The sequence below is a fragment of the Poecilia formosa genome, unplaced genomic scaffold (genome assembly GCF_000485575.1).
Source record: "Poecilia formosa unplaced genomic scaffold, Poecilia_formosa-5.1.2 Scaffold11, whole genome shotgun sequence".
NCBI lineage: Eukaryota > Metazoa > Chordata > Actinopteri > Cyprinodontiformes > Poeciliidae > Poecilia > Poecilia formosa.
In genome coordinates, this window is record NW_006799950.1 from 867,405 (window position 1) to 883,502 (window position 16,098).

The following is a 16,098-nucleotide window of genomic DNA, read 5'->3' on the forward strand; positions in this document are numbered from 1 at the left end:
TTATCCACAAAACACTTGAAAGTCATGTATCATTTTCCTTCCACTTCACAGTTTCTATATGTGTTAGTCCATAACATAAAAACAATAAATATCATTGATGTTTCAGGCTGGATTACGATAAAAAATGAAAAGGGGTTGTGGATATTTTTATAAGTCACTGTATCTGTTCACCATTCATAACAGAACAGTCTCAATCCAACATCAGGGAATTATCAAACTGACTAAACATTACTCTCTCCCTGAAATCAATGGCTTTACAGAGATTAAGTTTATTTTTGATTAGCATACCTAAAACTGTATTTATGTTTTACAAAAGAAGGAAAGAAGTTTGATCTCTAAAGTTTGGTAGAAAAAGTCTTAATGAAAAAAAATGCAGAGGCAACGGTTTCAAAGCAGCTGTACTATGTAAGAAGAAAAACAGAGTTTATGGTCTGTCATGTTTAGATATTAACCTATTAGTGAGAAAGACTCAACTCTTTTCACCTTTTCACCAATACTGATGTTGTAATCACTCTGACGCTCCAGTCAAGTTGAGTGCATGACAATTATGTATCATGTTTAATAGGTCAAAATTTCGCTACTATATATACATAAAGGCATTAATATGAACATTAATGCCTTTAATGACAAAAACACTGAAGGCTTTATACATAATAGTTTTACGGCTATATGGATACGCAACAGTATATTCTTCAAATGTCACAGAACAGAATGTGACTTTGCTTCCTGTTTGCCGCTGTCTTCAAGAGAAGATGCAAACGTTCAAAAACACAATAGACTTCATTTCCCAGAGTACCCCACTTCCGCATGCTACGCTGACTCGACGTCACAGAAAAAGAACCAATAGAAGAATGTCGAATTCGGAGTAACACGTCATTCTAGTAAAGTGCAGAAGCCGGGTTGACAGGGAGTGATCCCACCGCCGACGTCTTTCTGTCCACTTCTTCCGTCTGTTTCCACCTCCAGACGCTCTAAGTTGACTTCAATACAGCATTCTGTGTCTTCGCTGTCTTGCCCTGAAGTTAACTTGATATATAAAGGTAGGAGCTCCGCTTAATTTCGATATGGAGTAAGTCGTCCATTTTTTAGCTTCCATTTAAGTGACAGGAAGTGGGGAAAATGCTACATTCAGTTAGCATATTCGTGCTGCTGTGTAAGATGTTTGAGTTTTACAGCAGCGAGGACGAGGTTTGAATGTAAAACCGTGATTAAAAATACACTGTTTAGCTAAATGTGGACAGTACATTCCGAATATTAGTAGTTTTATTCAATGTATTTCGTGTTGGTAGATACATGGTAGTTTTGGCATATCTGACTATGTAACTCGTGTCTTCATTAATAATGATACGTGGCTACTAGTTTGGTTTACTGATTTGGTGTTATTTCAATATTTACACCATGTATGAATAGTTACACCAGGGACACCTCTTTCACCTGTTAGTGAAAATCATCATTTAAGAAACAAAATCTTTAATCCACGACTTTAATGTTGCTTTCAGTTTTGATTGTTTTGACAAACATTTATGTTTACTGACAAATCGAGAATAATTTTAATGTCTAGTTCCTTAGTCCATTGAACACTAGAGAAAAGTTCCTACAAAAAATTAAAATAGGGTGTTTATGGAGAGTTCAATAGTTTTAATCAATGCATATGCCAGACACATCTCATGTTTCTTAATGTTACCAAAATCAAATTGTCTTTTTCTGGGGGGGGGGTTTTCTTTGTATTTGAATAGTTATGTGTGGACTCTGAACTTTTGAACGGATGGAACAAATTGCAAAAAGATGTCATCTACGGCTTTTGCCCAGCTGACGTGTAATCTAGGATTTCACAGAACAAAGTTTCTGATGTTATCACAGTGCCACAATCATTTCGCTACGTAAAGAAAATAAATTATTATTGGTGGTGTTTTGTTTCAATTTCTTTAACATATTCCAAATAAAACAATCATAACAGTATTAAGTTTTACAATCTTACTTTAAATCTTTTAAAACAATGTGATTTTGATTTATCCATACACTCCCGTGCTTTTTCTTTTTAGTAATAGTCAGGCAATTAAAAGACAAAAGATCCAACAAACATAGACATGCTCAAATATGACAGATGAGTTAGGGAGTCTGACAAAGTCCTACTTTATCGAAACAAGTCCAATGTAAACCACCTGATCAAATATCAGATGGTGAGAAGGAAACTATTATTAGTCCATGGGGAAATTACTGAAGAATGGAGAAAAACTTATTTCGAAGGAAAGAGTAACGTCATGCACCTGTAGTTGTAGTTTGATTAACATTCTGAATTAAAATAGAAGGAAATGGATGAATAACTGCAAAAATAACATGATGGGGTGGAAAAAAAGTTCATTAAAGTCAAAAACAAAAAAATAAAACCAAGAGGTAACACAAATTAAAAGTTAATTTAATTTATGTTGGTGAAAGCATGTCAGACATTACTGACGTAAATTTATTTAGTCTGACAAAAATGGTTGGGCATTTTGACCGAGGTGCTTCTCCTCTAATCTTGCAGATATGTTTCTGTTCAGTCTGTCAAATATGTTGCATTTACTGTGAAAGAAACTGTCACATTGTGCTGATGTTGCACATGTCCGACAACCTTGTGACCAAAGTCTTCAGTAGTGGTGTACGTCTCGGAGCAGAGGCATTAGGTGACAGATGAGAACTGAATCATTTAGCATTTAAACGCACTTCCATGGTGGAGCTCTCCTCAGCAGCTCTCTGTATTTCTATCAGCTGAGTGAACTGGCATCACGTCGCATCCAAGCTGAGCAGATTGTGGCACAAGAGGTGGACGTGAGGCAGAACAAACCACCACATAATAAAATACGGGTTAACATATTTCAGAGCTCTAGCGGAAAAACCAAACTGGTTCTGATCACAGTAAGTCTCTCAGAGCCCTGCGCACCACGGTGACTCACAGAGCAGGTTTATGGACCTCTCCTATGGAGAAAGTTTTCTGTGGCAGAACAAACAAAAGTAATTAAGAGCGATATTTATTAATGTGCGTCGGACCCACTTTGTTTAATCCTTAGACGTGCTTTGTCATATCCAAAACATCCAAAGGTATTAATGTTGGGTATTAAATGGCTGCTGAGCAGGGCTGTATCCAGGAAGTTTTTAAAGAGGGCCAACTGAGGGGCCGTTGGGGATCACCAAAATAAAAACCCAGGCAGAAGGCAGACCTGCAATACAAAGCGAGTGACTAATATTGGGCTCACTACGTGAAGGTGGTTCAGTATATTTATCTGAGCAAAACATTTATTACCATGATGTAATAAATGTTTTTGGAAAAAAAAATCTTAAAATGTTTCTTTTTTGTATTCGCCCTCTTTAGAAACTTTGACTAACGGTTTTGTATCTACTATGTTTAATGTAGTGTAAAATATGCAACTGTTACAAGTATAATACCTTCAATTGAATTCAAATCTGAGTCACATGAGTAAATTGTCTTATTTGTTTGAAAAATGTCTGGTGTGAGACATTACCAAGCTCACGTTTTCATGAACACTAATTTAATGTTATTAGATGTTGTTTGTATTATTAGACATTTAAACACTCGGGCAAATGCTACATGAAAACACGTTTGTATTCTGTTGTTCATTGCTTTTTTTTGTTTGTACAGTCACAATATTTTTAGCATATCAAAGAAAATATCTTTTGCTCTTAATCTGTTTTTAGTCCTTCCTGATTACGTTTCTAATCTTTCGCTGCAAAGGAAGAATTTGACCTCTAGTAACTCTGAGGGAGGATATCCATCTGTAACCAAGGGATGCTTTGCTAAAGGCGTCACTCATATTTCGCTACCGCGTACCAACAAAAGCAAAGCGTATACAAATGGTAATCAAAAGTTTGGACACGCCTGTTCATTTACGCTAGGATTCTTCTGCTCTCTTCTCTCTCCCCGTCATCAAAACCAGTCAAGCAGGTTCGCCAAAGGCGCTTTGTGCGTCACGCTTTCGAGGTTCCGTGTCTTATTTTAGCCCCAGACGGGGACGGCTCACCTGTATTTAAAGCAGACCTTCCCTGGAGTTGGTCACACAGAACCACGTTTGCAGCAACGGAGTTTTTGACCGACCTGAGATACTTGGAGCGTACTAGGCCCTTTTTGCTGGACTGATCTGTTCGGCTTGGCGTAATTCGACATCTTTTTTTTCTGCTGTAGCTCGGAGATGTCGACCTACCAGGAGTTCATTCAACAAAACGAGGATAGAGATGGGGTGCGATTCAGCTGGAACCTCTGGCCCTCCAGTCGTCTGGAGGCCACCAGGCTGGTGGTCCCTGTCTCCTGCCTCTTCACGCCTCTCAAAGAGCGGCCCAACCTGCCGCCCGTCCAGTACGAGCCGGTCATGTGCAGCCGGGCCAACTGCAAAGCTGTCCTCAACCCGCTGTGGTAAGTTTCACGCAAATCAGTTTCAAATCAGTGCAGTTTTGTAGTCTGTTTATTCCTACTACAGGCATGCTTTATGTATATGTTGTCAGCTGGGCTTTATTTATAGAGCTGTTTGCATGCACAATGAGGATAGCACTTTACAAAAGCTGAAAATGTTTGGCAACAAAGAAACTAACAAGAAGAAATATGTAAGGAAGACAAAAGTAAATGGATAAATAAGATAAAATTAGAGTTTTTTTTCATAATATTTGGTACAAAATGTTATTAATCACATTAATCTAGAGGAATGTTGTCTTTTAATTTGGCAAGTTGGTTGTTTGAAATTGTTTAAGCCCGGTGGCAGATCTGCTTGTTCTCCACTTTTATTCATGTAGTGAATTTAAAAGGGGGAAAGTATTTTAATTTCCAAATTCTCAGCTCACATTGTATAAATACCAGGTGTGACGTGTAAAAATCTCAACTCTCGTCTTGTTTCTTTCATGGACAGCCACATTTTGTCACAAGACTACAGAAACAATTTATTTTTCTCTTGCAGTCAAGTCGACTTCAAAGCCAAAATCTGGGCATGCAACTTCTGTTTCCAGAGGAACCCTGTGAGTACCAAACATGTGCAACATATTTCAACTCTGATGCTTTTTATTTGATACGCCGACCTTGTGTCACGGCATGCATGAGCTCTGTAGCTTAATGTCGCTTTTCCACATTCCTGCATTAGGCTGGTCAAGCTGACTATTTCTGCCTCTTTGTGTGTTTGCAGTTCCCTCCCTCCTACGCAGGCATATCAGAGGTGAACCAGCCAGCCGAGCTCATGCCACAGTTCTCCACCATCGAGTACATAGTTCAGGTAAATTCTTAATACGTGTATGCACTCTGACCTCGCCCAGTTCTGCAGGCCTGCCGTGCAAAAGAGAGATAATGGCGATGCATAAAAGTTCCTGGGTTTGGTCTTTCACTCCAGGACATCTTTGTTCTGACACATCGCTAGGTGGAATGAGAATCCAATACTTTAATAGCTGGCTGCAACATCATAAATTAAACTGTAATCATGAATTATTGACAGAGGTTTCATCACATTTACTGTGTTATGGTATACAGTAGAATGTAAGTGGTGTTACTTCTTGTTCTGTTTCCGTCCTCTTTAGTCAGACTGGTGTTTAACCTTTCTACTTTCCGTCTCCCTCACAGCGCGGACCCACGGCCCCGCTCATCTTTCTGTATGTCGTGGACACATGCTTGGAAGAAGAGGACCTCCAGGCCCTGAAGGAGTCCCTCCAGATGTCCCTTAGTCTGCTGCCCCCAAATGCCCTGGTGGGCCTCATCACTTTCGGCCGCATGGTCCAGGTGCATGAGCTGACATGCGAGGGAATTGCCAAGAGCTACGTCTTTAGGGGCACCAAAGACCTCTCCTCTAAACAGATCCAGGTAGGTTCAGAATACTTTAACGAACAAAGGATGTATCTATTTTTCTCTAAAATAGCGGCCATTCATCCTGACATGATCTCTCAGATTGGTTTGGTAATGTGCGGTTTTAATTTCAGGAGATGCTTGGGCTGACGAAGCCAGCAGCACCGGGACAGCAAGGTCGCCCCGTGGCTCCTCAGGAGGCTGCTGCCTCATGCAGGTACGAAGGACAACACCGGTTCTCTGTTATTAATCACTGTCAGCTGCCTTCTACCACACCTGGCTGTTTGTTGTTTTGATTTGGTTCTAAGAGCCTTTTCTTTTTCTCGTCTAGGTTCCTGCAGCCAGTCCACCGAGTCGACATGAACCTGACCGACTTGCTGGGAGAACTCCAGAGGGACCCCTGGCCCGTCCCTCAGGGGAAACGGCCGCTGCGTTCCACCGGCGTCGCGCTGTCTGTTGCTGTCGGCCTCCTTGAGGTAAAAAAAAAACCCAAACCACTATAGTACAATAACGGGTTCCACGAATGTCGATGCTTTAGGCATGGTGCGCAGTGAGCCTCTCTGAGAAAGCCACATCACGTCTTCCTGCATATTTACTCTCTACAGCAGCAGCAGCATGTTTGCATTGCAGCTCGTTGGCTGCTCCCTCTCAGCGTTTTGCCCTTTCCCTCCACCGATATTATCCTCTCTTTTCTCCTTCTAATAATCTGTGCTGTTATGTAACTACTAGTACAAGAGATCGTTCACCCCACTGCACCTTTCCCCACCCAGTGGGAGAATTTTGGTGCTTTTAATCATTTTAGATGCTCTGATCAGACTAGAGAACTAAGCTGTCTGTACAAAGCAGAGCCACAGAACACCATGTAAATGTTTTGTGTAGCTAAGGACTGAATGTCTTTCTGTAATTGAATCACCATGTAATTTAGGTTTTATCAAAGTAGGTTTTTGTTGCTATATTTGTGTCTACATGGCTCTTTTCCAAACGTTTCATAATGCTGTGGACGTCCCCGGACTTTGCACTTTGGATTTGTCTGATGGTTGTCAAGTTCGGTCTTTGCTAATGTAGATTCACACCCTAAGATTTTATGTGGAGTTTTTATGTGGCGTGCATATCTTATTCCTGACAACTCTCTCCATTAGACACGGCTCTTTCAGTGGAAAGTTTTGAGTTTTTAACATGTTTTTTTTTTTTTTTTGCTAAATAGCAAATACATAAGTAAAAAAAAAAGAAACAAGGCTGAAAAAGAAAAATTGTTTAATTTTGTGTTTGTAAAACCTGAGATGAAATGCAACTCAAGTGAAGCCCAACTGCTTCTTTGTCTTTCTCTCAGGGGGCTTTCCCAAACACAGGGGCTCGTGTGATGCTTTTCATCGGGGGGCCGCCCACCCAGGGACCCGGCATGGTGGTGGGAGACGAACTGAAAACCCCCATCCGCTCCTGGCACGACATCCAGAAAGACAACGCACGGCATCTGAAGAAAGCAACCAAGGTGATGCATTTAGGAAACCTCTGATATGTTCAGGAAAAGTGAATTAAAATGATTATTTATTTACTTATCTTATGTCACTTTGTTCCCACAGTACTATGAAGCTTTGGCCAACCGCTCGGCTGTGAACGGACACAGTGTCGACATCTACGCGTGCGCTCTGGACCAGACGGGCCTTCTGGAGATGAAGTGCTTATCTAATCTCACGGGGTACGTCTGAACTGACTGTGTGGTTTCGTTTGAGGGTCCAGGATTAGTTTGGTCAGTCCTTTTTTTTCCCATTATAGTTCAGTTTCCTTTGTTGATGTGTTGCTGTTAAAATAGCACACATCCACGCTACCTGACATTAATCAGAGATATAGTAAGAGGGAAAGATGGGCATCACAAAAATGACAAATTTAAAGCCAAAATGACTAAACAGCAAAAAGAAATCTGCAACAAGTAAATAATTTTCCATCAATGATTTAGTAGAATTTTTTGTAACCAGTTTTTATGTATTTCAGGGGTCACATTGTGATGGGGGACTCCTTCAATACGTCCCTGTTTAAGCAAACCTTCCAGAGAGTCTTCAGCAAAGACTACAACGGAGATTTCCGGATGGCGTTCGGAGGAAACCTGGAGGTCAAGGTAAATCGGTTCACTTAAAATCCGACAAATATTACTCGTACAATTTCATGTTCCAGACGTTGAAATCTGTCCTGTTGTTCGTCTCTGTAGACATCCAGAGAGCTGAAGGTCTGCGGGGCCATCGGGCCGTGTGTTTCACTGCACTCAAAGGGTCCTTCTGTTTCGGAGAATGTGAGTCGCCGCCCCAGATTGAACTGTGGGACTCGGATTCCTTAGCCTCGGCGTAGGTAATCTGAGACTCTCCGTGTGCTGGAATTCACCACAGCGTGTTTTCTGTTTACCAGGAGATGGGCATTGGAGGCACAAACCAGTGGAAGCTGTGCAGTCTCGACCCCTCCACCACTTTGGGTGTTTACTTTGAAGTTGTGAATCAGGTAAAAAAAATATATATATATTTTGTTTGTTTTAGCTTTTTAGCTTTCCTGGATTGGAATGCATAGCAATCACTTGAAAATAAGAGAGCATCTGTGATCCAGGATAATGGCTTTTCTTGTTTAAGTTTGCAGACAGTGGCTTGTTGTTTTCCTTGCTGTGAAACGACTCGTGCACAAGAGGACTGATTGTGTTCTGTGTTTGTGTAGCACAATGCACCGGTGCCACAGGGCGGTCGAGGGGCGATCCAGTTCGTAACCCAGTACCAGCACTCCAACACGCAGAGGAGGATACGGGTCACCACCATCGCCAGGAAGTAAGACTCTTATTTTGCTGTTCAAGTTCTGTCCTAAATCTGGACTTTATTCTCAGTTTGATATGTTCCTGACAAACCAGTTTCTCTCACTGGAAAAAATGTTAACAAGGAATTAATTAAATAAAGGAATGCACACTAGAATGAAGGTAGTCCTCACTAGAGATGTTTTGCATGCTTGCTGTTTAGTTCGTCCGTGAAAACATGTAAACTATGTGCGTCATCACGTCGCGCCCACACTCACCTGTCCTTTTCTTTTTGTCCTGCATTCTTCCTCTACCATGGATCCTCCCTCTTTTTCTTTCTTCGTGAACTGTTGCAGTTGGGCGGACGCCCAGTCTCAGATTCAGCACATCGAGTCCTCGTTCGACCAAGAGGCGGCCGCCGTGCTCATGGCTCGCCTGGGCGTCTTCAGGGCCGAGTCAGAGGAGGGCCCAGACGTTCTCAGGTGGCTCGACAGGCAGCTTATCCGCCTGGTGAGTTGGAAACAAATTCAGGAACACTTTGATTTTCTTTTTGTTTTTGGAATATTGTTTATGTGAAATATTTCAATTAAGTAGGGAAAACAAAAAAACACCTCTGAAAATGTGGATTTTACCAGACAAGTCTTTTTGACTTTAGAGGAGTGGAAGTGATGTTAGAAATAATTTATTACAAATCACATGATGCGATTCATAATTAAACGCTTTGCTTCCTGCCTTGTTTTCAGTGTCAGAAGTTTGGCCAGTTCAACAAGGATGATCCAACGTCCTTCAGACTGTCCGAGTCCCTGTCCCTCTACCCACAGGTAAACCTGCCACACAGTGGAAATGCAACACAAAACTGCAGCTTCATCACTGTGAAAATGATGAAGCCACTGTTCATCATTTTCACAAAAAAGGTCATACTCTGATGACGTCCTTGGTGTCACTCATTTAGCTAGCAGCTAGTCTGAGAGGGATCAAGACATTAAACAGTCTGTTAGCTACTTTTAAACAACTGAACTCACCAAAGCCTTATAGAGGTTTACGCAAGCACCATTTTATGAACCTTTAGACCAGCGTCAGGTTTGCTTTGGGCGTCTGTTTAGACAGAGGGAGGATAAGGTGCACTAGTCACGATCTTTCTGTGTGAAACATGTATTGCAAAAGGAAGATTATTGTGGCCAGAGTTACTACGTGATATAAAAGATTGATTTTCTTTTTTTTCTTTCTTTGACTCTGATTCGAAATGCCTCCAGTTTCCTCGCATTTCTTTGGCAAAAAAAAACAAAAAACCCTTGACCTGTCTGTAAACAACTAATCAAAATAAACATGACAACAGGTTCAAGGTTAATAAAAAGCATTTCTGTTAACGGCTACAGAACTTTGCTTGAGCCTCGTCTCAAAACTAATATGGCCAACTAATCAGTGCGAACGTTAAATTAAGATACTAAGAACTATTTACTGAACTTCATATAACACAAAAACAGATTCTTCAGATAAGACCAGAGAGTCCTTCATTCTTAAATTCACTAAAGTAACTTTGGCTTTTAATGCTGTTTCCAGGACTTGGAAGAACTATTTAATCTCATAGATTCTTTTTTTTAATATTTTATATATCCTAGCTTTTTCACGTCTTAAATGTGAAGCCTGCAGAAACCCTGTTGACTATCCCTATATTTAGAAAACAATGTAAAAGGCCTTCAATTAGTATTTATGAATTTTTAAATAAAATGCATTCTTTTATTAAAGGTTATTTTACGGTAATATTTCACTCACTTACGTTTTTTTCCTCCCTTGTTGCTCTTACAGTTCATGTTCCACCTCCGGAGGTCACCGTTCCTCCAGGTGTTCAACAACAGCCCCGATGAGTCGTCCTACTACAGGCACCACTTTGTCAGGCAGGACCTGACCCAGTCCCTGATTATGATCCAGCCCATCCTCTACTCCTACTCCTTCCACGGGCCACCAGAGGTCAGCCTCACTCCCTTCATGCTGTCATCGTTTCATACCGTCTGTTCAGCTGGCGTCAAAGTGTCTTCACGGCCAAGCGTTGTAAAGCTCAGTTTGGTTTGTTTTTTTTCTCAGCCTGTGCTCCTGGACAGCAGCAGCATCCTGCCGGATCGAATCCTGCTGATGGACACCTTCTTCCAGCTGGTTATCTACCACGGAGAGGTGAGGCAGCACGCAGCAGAAATCTAGTTTGTCTGCATCAGAGTGCTTCATTCAGAATTTTTTATTTTATTTATTTATTTATTTATTTTTTAATCTGGATAAATAAAAGCATATGTGATTCATTTTCTTTTCCAATGTGATTTCAGACTATTGCTCAGTGGAGAAAGGCAGGCTACCAGGAAATGCCAGAGTATGAGAACTTCAAGCAGCTGCTTCAGGCTCCTCTGGATGACGCTCAGGAGATCCTGCAGACACGCTTCCCCATGCCTCGCTACATCGACACTGAACACGGAGGCTCACAGGCGCGATTCCTGCTGTCCAAAGTCAACCCGTCGCAAACGCACAACAACCTCTATGCCTGGGGACAGGTACACGCTTTCTCATTCATAGTACTTAAACTGTAGGTTTTCTTTTTCTGCCACTTTTCCATAGAGGGCAGATTTGTAGTTGCCCTGTTGACAGCTTCTTCATCTGCATGGGGTTTCTTTTCCCATATAAAATCCTCATTAAAATGCATTTAAATCACGGACACCATTGTGCGGTGCCGTAGTCCGGATTGAGATTATTCCACCGTCCTGCAGAGCCGCTGCAGTCGCAGATGAAATCTTCTGCAAGACTTAAATGAAACAAATCAACCAAAAATCCCCCAGATTTCCTGTCTAAAATGCAGGCCTACTACTTCAGAAGTCTCCAACACAGGTCTTGGATTATCTAACCTTTTATTTGAGACTTGGAAGATTAAAATCTATAATCGGCATTAAACTCCTTACTTCCTGCATGAAGAGGAAGTAAGTTGCTGAAACTGCCGAAAACGCACAGTGTAGGATTATCGACAGATTGAGCTCTGAGTGCTGCAAGCATATCATTGGATCAGTTATGTTATGAAAAAATCTATTTGTAAATAAACAGTGAATGTTAATTATGTTTTGTTTTTCTGTATCTGTAGGAGACGGGAGCGCCAATCCTGACTGATGATGTCAGCCTGCAGGTCTTCATGGACCATTTAAAGAAACTGGCTGTTTCCAGCTCTGCATAGACATCTTGTTAAGGCACAAAATAAAAAAAAAAAGGAATATGACCATCAGCTACCAGGATCCATTAACATTTCCTATGTTTCTTTATTATTATTATTTTTTTTTTCAAAGAAGCCAACCCTTTTAATGTCTGTGTGTCTCTGTCTAGACTTGTTACTTTTAATAAGAGGAGCAACAGAAAAGGGTCGCTGACTGCGAATTCCTGCGAATATTACGTGTCGAGTTATTTTCAACTTATTTATGAGGAATGGTTCTTCTCTGTACGGAAACGAGACTCTGTGAAACATTTTTGCTAATTCCACATCTGTATTATACCTGTTCTTACCTTTGACATGTAGAGTGATTAGACTAATTTGTTCTCTGTGTATTTGCTGCATCAGACGGGGGTTAAAGCTGCTGTTAAAATTATGCCTGTACATGTATGCATCTGCTTTGTCCATAGCTTGAGATTAAATGTGTAGAATTTTTTTCAGAAAAATAAATTATAGCAGAATATCCAATGCTCGCCGAAAAAACCCGTTTGTTTGCCTGATGAGTTGACACCCAGGGTTTGTTCAGAATCTGTCCTGTCAGATGTGGGAGGCTCTTCGGGGATTATACCTCTGACTGTTTCCAAGGAATTTCCATCCCTGCGTGATGAGGATCCGTGTTCCCAGTAATGGAAGTCAATCCCAGGAGCCCAGCTGACTGTTTCCAATGACGACCATGCATCTGATTTTGACTGATTGTGTAAGACGTTTCCATAGTTTCATCCCGACCCGCTGACCATCTGGTATTTTGCACCCAGTGACCGCCCAAGGCGCCTTTGTAATGAAACTATAAAGACTGAGAGCTGGCTGACTGAAATCCTTTCAGGATTCTTCACAGTCCTTCACAATTTTTGCGTTTTTCCCTCACAGCACTAGAAAGCTACAGTGCTGATCAGACGTTTACGTTCAACTCGACAATAAAATTTGAGCATTTATTGATGCATTCAAACCATCCCCCTCCCCCACAAACTGGACTGAAAATACAACTATTCCAAAGAGTTTAGAAAAAATATATACAATTGTTTTTGCTGCTTTTCCTCAAATCCTTAGATTTGAAAGCTTGCCTTCACTCCTTCCAATGTTAAATTTGTCTGCTGAAACTTTGCATCCTGCACGTTATATTGGTGAGAGTTTCTGGATTGTCCCCTTATATCCTGAACCATTTTCCTTTCATCCGAGGTCACAGTTTGGGTCACAGCTTGGACAGAATGATCCCAAATATACATCGACACCAGAAAAACTAAAATGCCTTGTGGAGAAAAGTCATGGTCAGAGGACACACAGATTGAGATATTTGGCCAAATTGATTGGTAAAAACTGAAAGCTATGTTCACATCTTTCAATGTCATGACCAGATTATCCACTAGGTTGGTGAAATGTGGGCATTTTTTTTTTTTTTTTCGAAAAATTAGCAAATCTGCCCTGTCAGATTTGGGAGGCAAACCTAAAACAAGAAATGTTTCGTTTGATTTGATCTCATAGAGGGAGAAAATAATGTCTTTTTATACTGTGAATATCTGATTTCAGCTCTGACTCCACTTTACAAACATGCATGCAACAGAAACAACAAAAAAAAGAAAACCCACAAGTGACAGGGGAGCTCGGCTGATGTTTTCCTGCCGTAAATAATCAAATGCCAGGCATCTGTCAGGATATGTGTGAGAAACGGCTTTACTCTGTCGGGTATTAGTGGAAATGCGAAGGATTGCGTGAGCAAAATAAAGAGATGCATATAGCGTGTTGTCACAACAGTAGGTGACATGTCCTCTGTGCAGATTGGAGGCAACAGCTATCCCCAAACAACCCCCCCCCCTTCCCCGTACAACCCCATCATTCATCACCGCAGATGTAAAGACGCACGACCACAATGATAAAACCACTCAGTCAACATCTACTGTCACTGTAAGCTGATTTTAGAGCAGACAGTATGATTTCGAGGATCAGTGAATAGCAGATTACAAAGACTAATCCTAAGGGGCAACGTGTTAAGAGGAAAATTCTACTCTTATCAGCTTTGAGCAGAAGTTGCCCCTAAAATACAAATGAAGTCTGTGTCTTTCACGAGCCCAGAGTTTGATGCGCCCCACTCTGAGGCACTTTTGAGGTATCGAAGGGGAAATCAAGCGACGCACTGTGACAGCAATTAATCTCCCCTGGCATTGATACTCATGCGCAACGCAGAAAACCCGGGATAAGTTTGTGCACTTTTCAATTTGCAGCCGAGCCGCTGCAGGGGATTTGAGGCCCCACTGCACATGGATATGATGTGATCTCATGAAGAGGAAATAAATGCACCGTTGTTTAATCTCTGCATTTACATGCTTGGCCTTCTTTATGCATGTCAAAGCTACGGCTTCGCGTGGTTAGAGATTTAGAAATTTTACACTTTCCATCTTTATTTTTTCTCCCTCTCTCTCTCTCTCTCTCAGTTCCAGACTTAGGCAAAGCTGCAAGGAAATGTGTCATCACTTTATCAACTGAAAAAAAAAAAAAGGAGAAATCTAAGGCATCAGTTGAAATCCAACAGCCGCAGAAATCTATTTTGGGTTCTGGCATCTGTATCTTATGTAAGATTTCAGTGTGAAATATGTTGCTCTTTTTATCTAAATGATCAGATGTTGCTATTAATAGTGTGATTCTGTTTTTAGGGCAAGAGGTTAAACCGTTGAAACGCAAGTAACTTCACAACAGTATACGTTTGTTTTCACATTGAACTGAATGCAAAAGAGTGTCTGAAGTGCCACAATGCAATCAAATGTGAGCAAATAAAAATATACATGGCTATTTAGATTTAAAAGCGGAATGAATATATTAAATGAATTCAATATAATTCATTTGAAGAATTTAATAACTGAATGACAACTATGTCATTTATTAAATGCAGAAAGTACTAATGTGGAAAATATAGGTACTATTTTGAATTAACTGCATGTAAATAAAACTTAATAAAACATATTGTAGACAAGCTTGGAACCAAGATTATGAAACAAAAGCAAATCTGTGCAAAGCAGATTTTACAAGTCAAGTTAATATTTTTAAGGCCAAAAGACAATCCTTTTCAAACACTGATTCTTCTGGAAGCAAAGTTTCTGTGAACCCTTTAGGGGTTTTTTTTCTCCCCCAAATAACTTTGTGAATGCAAAAATATAATCTAGAAAAGAAATATCTATGTCAGTCCTAACCTTCATTTTTGTCGCTTTAGCCAATAAAACACTTGATTTATAATCTGCACTTTTCCTCCCCTTTTTAGTGCTTCAAAATCATTACCGGATGCGTTCCTCTGCTGTGTCTGTGACGTGTGTGTGACGCTTTCTTCATCTGGTTTCCTTTTCTTTCACAGGATCAGTGAGTGCGTCCTCGTTTATTACACCAAACTGCGGGAAACGACTTCAACTGTGTCAACCAGAGAGCTCGGATTAACTTCCTGTTATTGCCAGAAACCCAAGAGACAACCTTTGACCACCCACATGGACATCATAAGCGGTGTTTATCTTCCAGCGTGCTGCTGATATGGCATAAGGCTCTTGTCAGCTGGTGGCAGCGACTACTGAGTCACTCAAAGAGACAAACTACGTCTTGAAGTAGCAGAGTCCATGACCTAACTGTGCTGTCTGAAACATACCGATTTAATAGATCTTTACCCCTGGTAAAGATCTATTAAACACCATGATATTTATTGTTGTGGCCTAATTTCACACTTAAACGTTTGTAATAGTCACTGGTTCCCCTTTTGTTTATACCTTGTACATTGACAATGGGAGAGCCTTATCCAATAGGGAATGTTCATTGACTACACATAGAAAAGACAACATGGCTTTGTGTGAACGACGATAATGTCCAAAGAAAAATGCCTGTTTAAGTCTAAATGTGAATAAGAGGTGGATTTGAGAGACTGCCTGTCAGCATCTTAATTCTTAATTCCCTTTAAAAAAATGTTGTCAGTTTTCATATTTTTGTTTTCCAAGAGGTGAACATATTTTTGCTGACGATAATAGAAGATGATTTTCAATTGATATATTTTTTGTAATGGTTAGTAGAGAACCACAAGTTATCCATAACCCCGTCGAATTTAGGCTTAAAGTTGTCTTTTACTTTTACAAACATGTTTCCAGACAGTGTCCCAACTTGAATGTGAAAGACAAATTATGAAGGAAGCTGAAGGTTAGAGTGACGACGAGGAGGCCTTAATGGCCTGGAGCGCGTCACTGAAGATAAATAGTCAAAACACGTGTGGAAACATGCAAGAGGCTGATCTGCAAGTGTCTGAAAGGTTTGACTAATCTAATGCCTATT

At 40.6% G+C, this 16,098-nt stretch overlaps 1 protein-coding gene across 1 annotated transcript; it reads left to right on the forward strand.

Moving 5' to 3' along the window:
• The first annotated feature begins 867 nt into the window (after window positions 1-867).
• LOC103131642 (protein transport protein Sec23B) lies at window positions 868-12,290 on the forward strand. Its single transcript, XM_007543340.2, has 19 exons — window positions 868-1,040; window positions 4,178-4,405; window positions 4,941-4,998; window positions 5,163-5,249; window positions 5,591-5,827; window positions 5,944-6,026; window positions 6,141-6,285; window positions 7,140-7,298; window positions 7,390-7,505; window positions 7,799-7,922; window positions 8,013-8,093; window positions 8,207-8,296; window positions 8,504-8,610; window positions 8,930-9,083; window positions 9,317-9,394; window positions 10,380-10,541; window positions 10,656-10,742; window positions 10,889-11,110; window positions 11,689-12,290. Exons 2-19 carry the CDS (start codon window positions 4,185-4,187, stop codon window positions 11,776-11,778), a joined length of 2,301 nt encoding a protein of 766 aa, XP_007543402.1. The 5' UTR covers window positions 868-1,040; window positions 4,178-4,184; the 3' UTR covers window positions 11,779-12,290.
• Window positions 12,291-16,098: the final 3,808 nt, after the last annotated feature.

Excerpts from the sequence above, each read along its gene's own strand:
- LOC103131642 (XM_007543340.2), top strand. The coding sequence starts at position 4,185 with ATGTCGACCTACCAGGAGTTCATTCAACAAAACGAGGATAGAGATGGG. Across the intron at positions 4,999-5,162 it reads TCTGTTTCCAGAGGAACCCT|TTCCCTCCCTCCTACGCAGG; the intron begins GTGAGTACCAAA and ends GTGTGTTTGCAG. Across the intron at positions 8,611-8,929 it reads GTCACCACCATCGCCAGGAA|TTGGGCGGACGCCCAGTCTC; the intron begins GTAAGACTCTTA and ends GAACTGTTGCAG.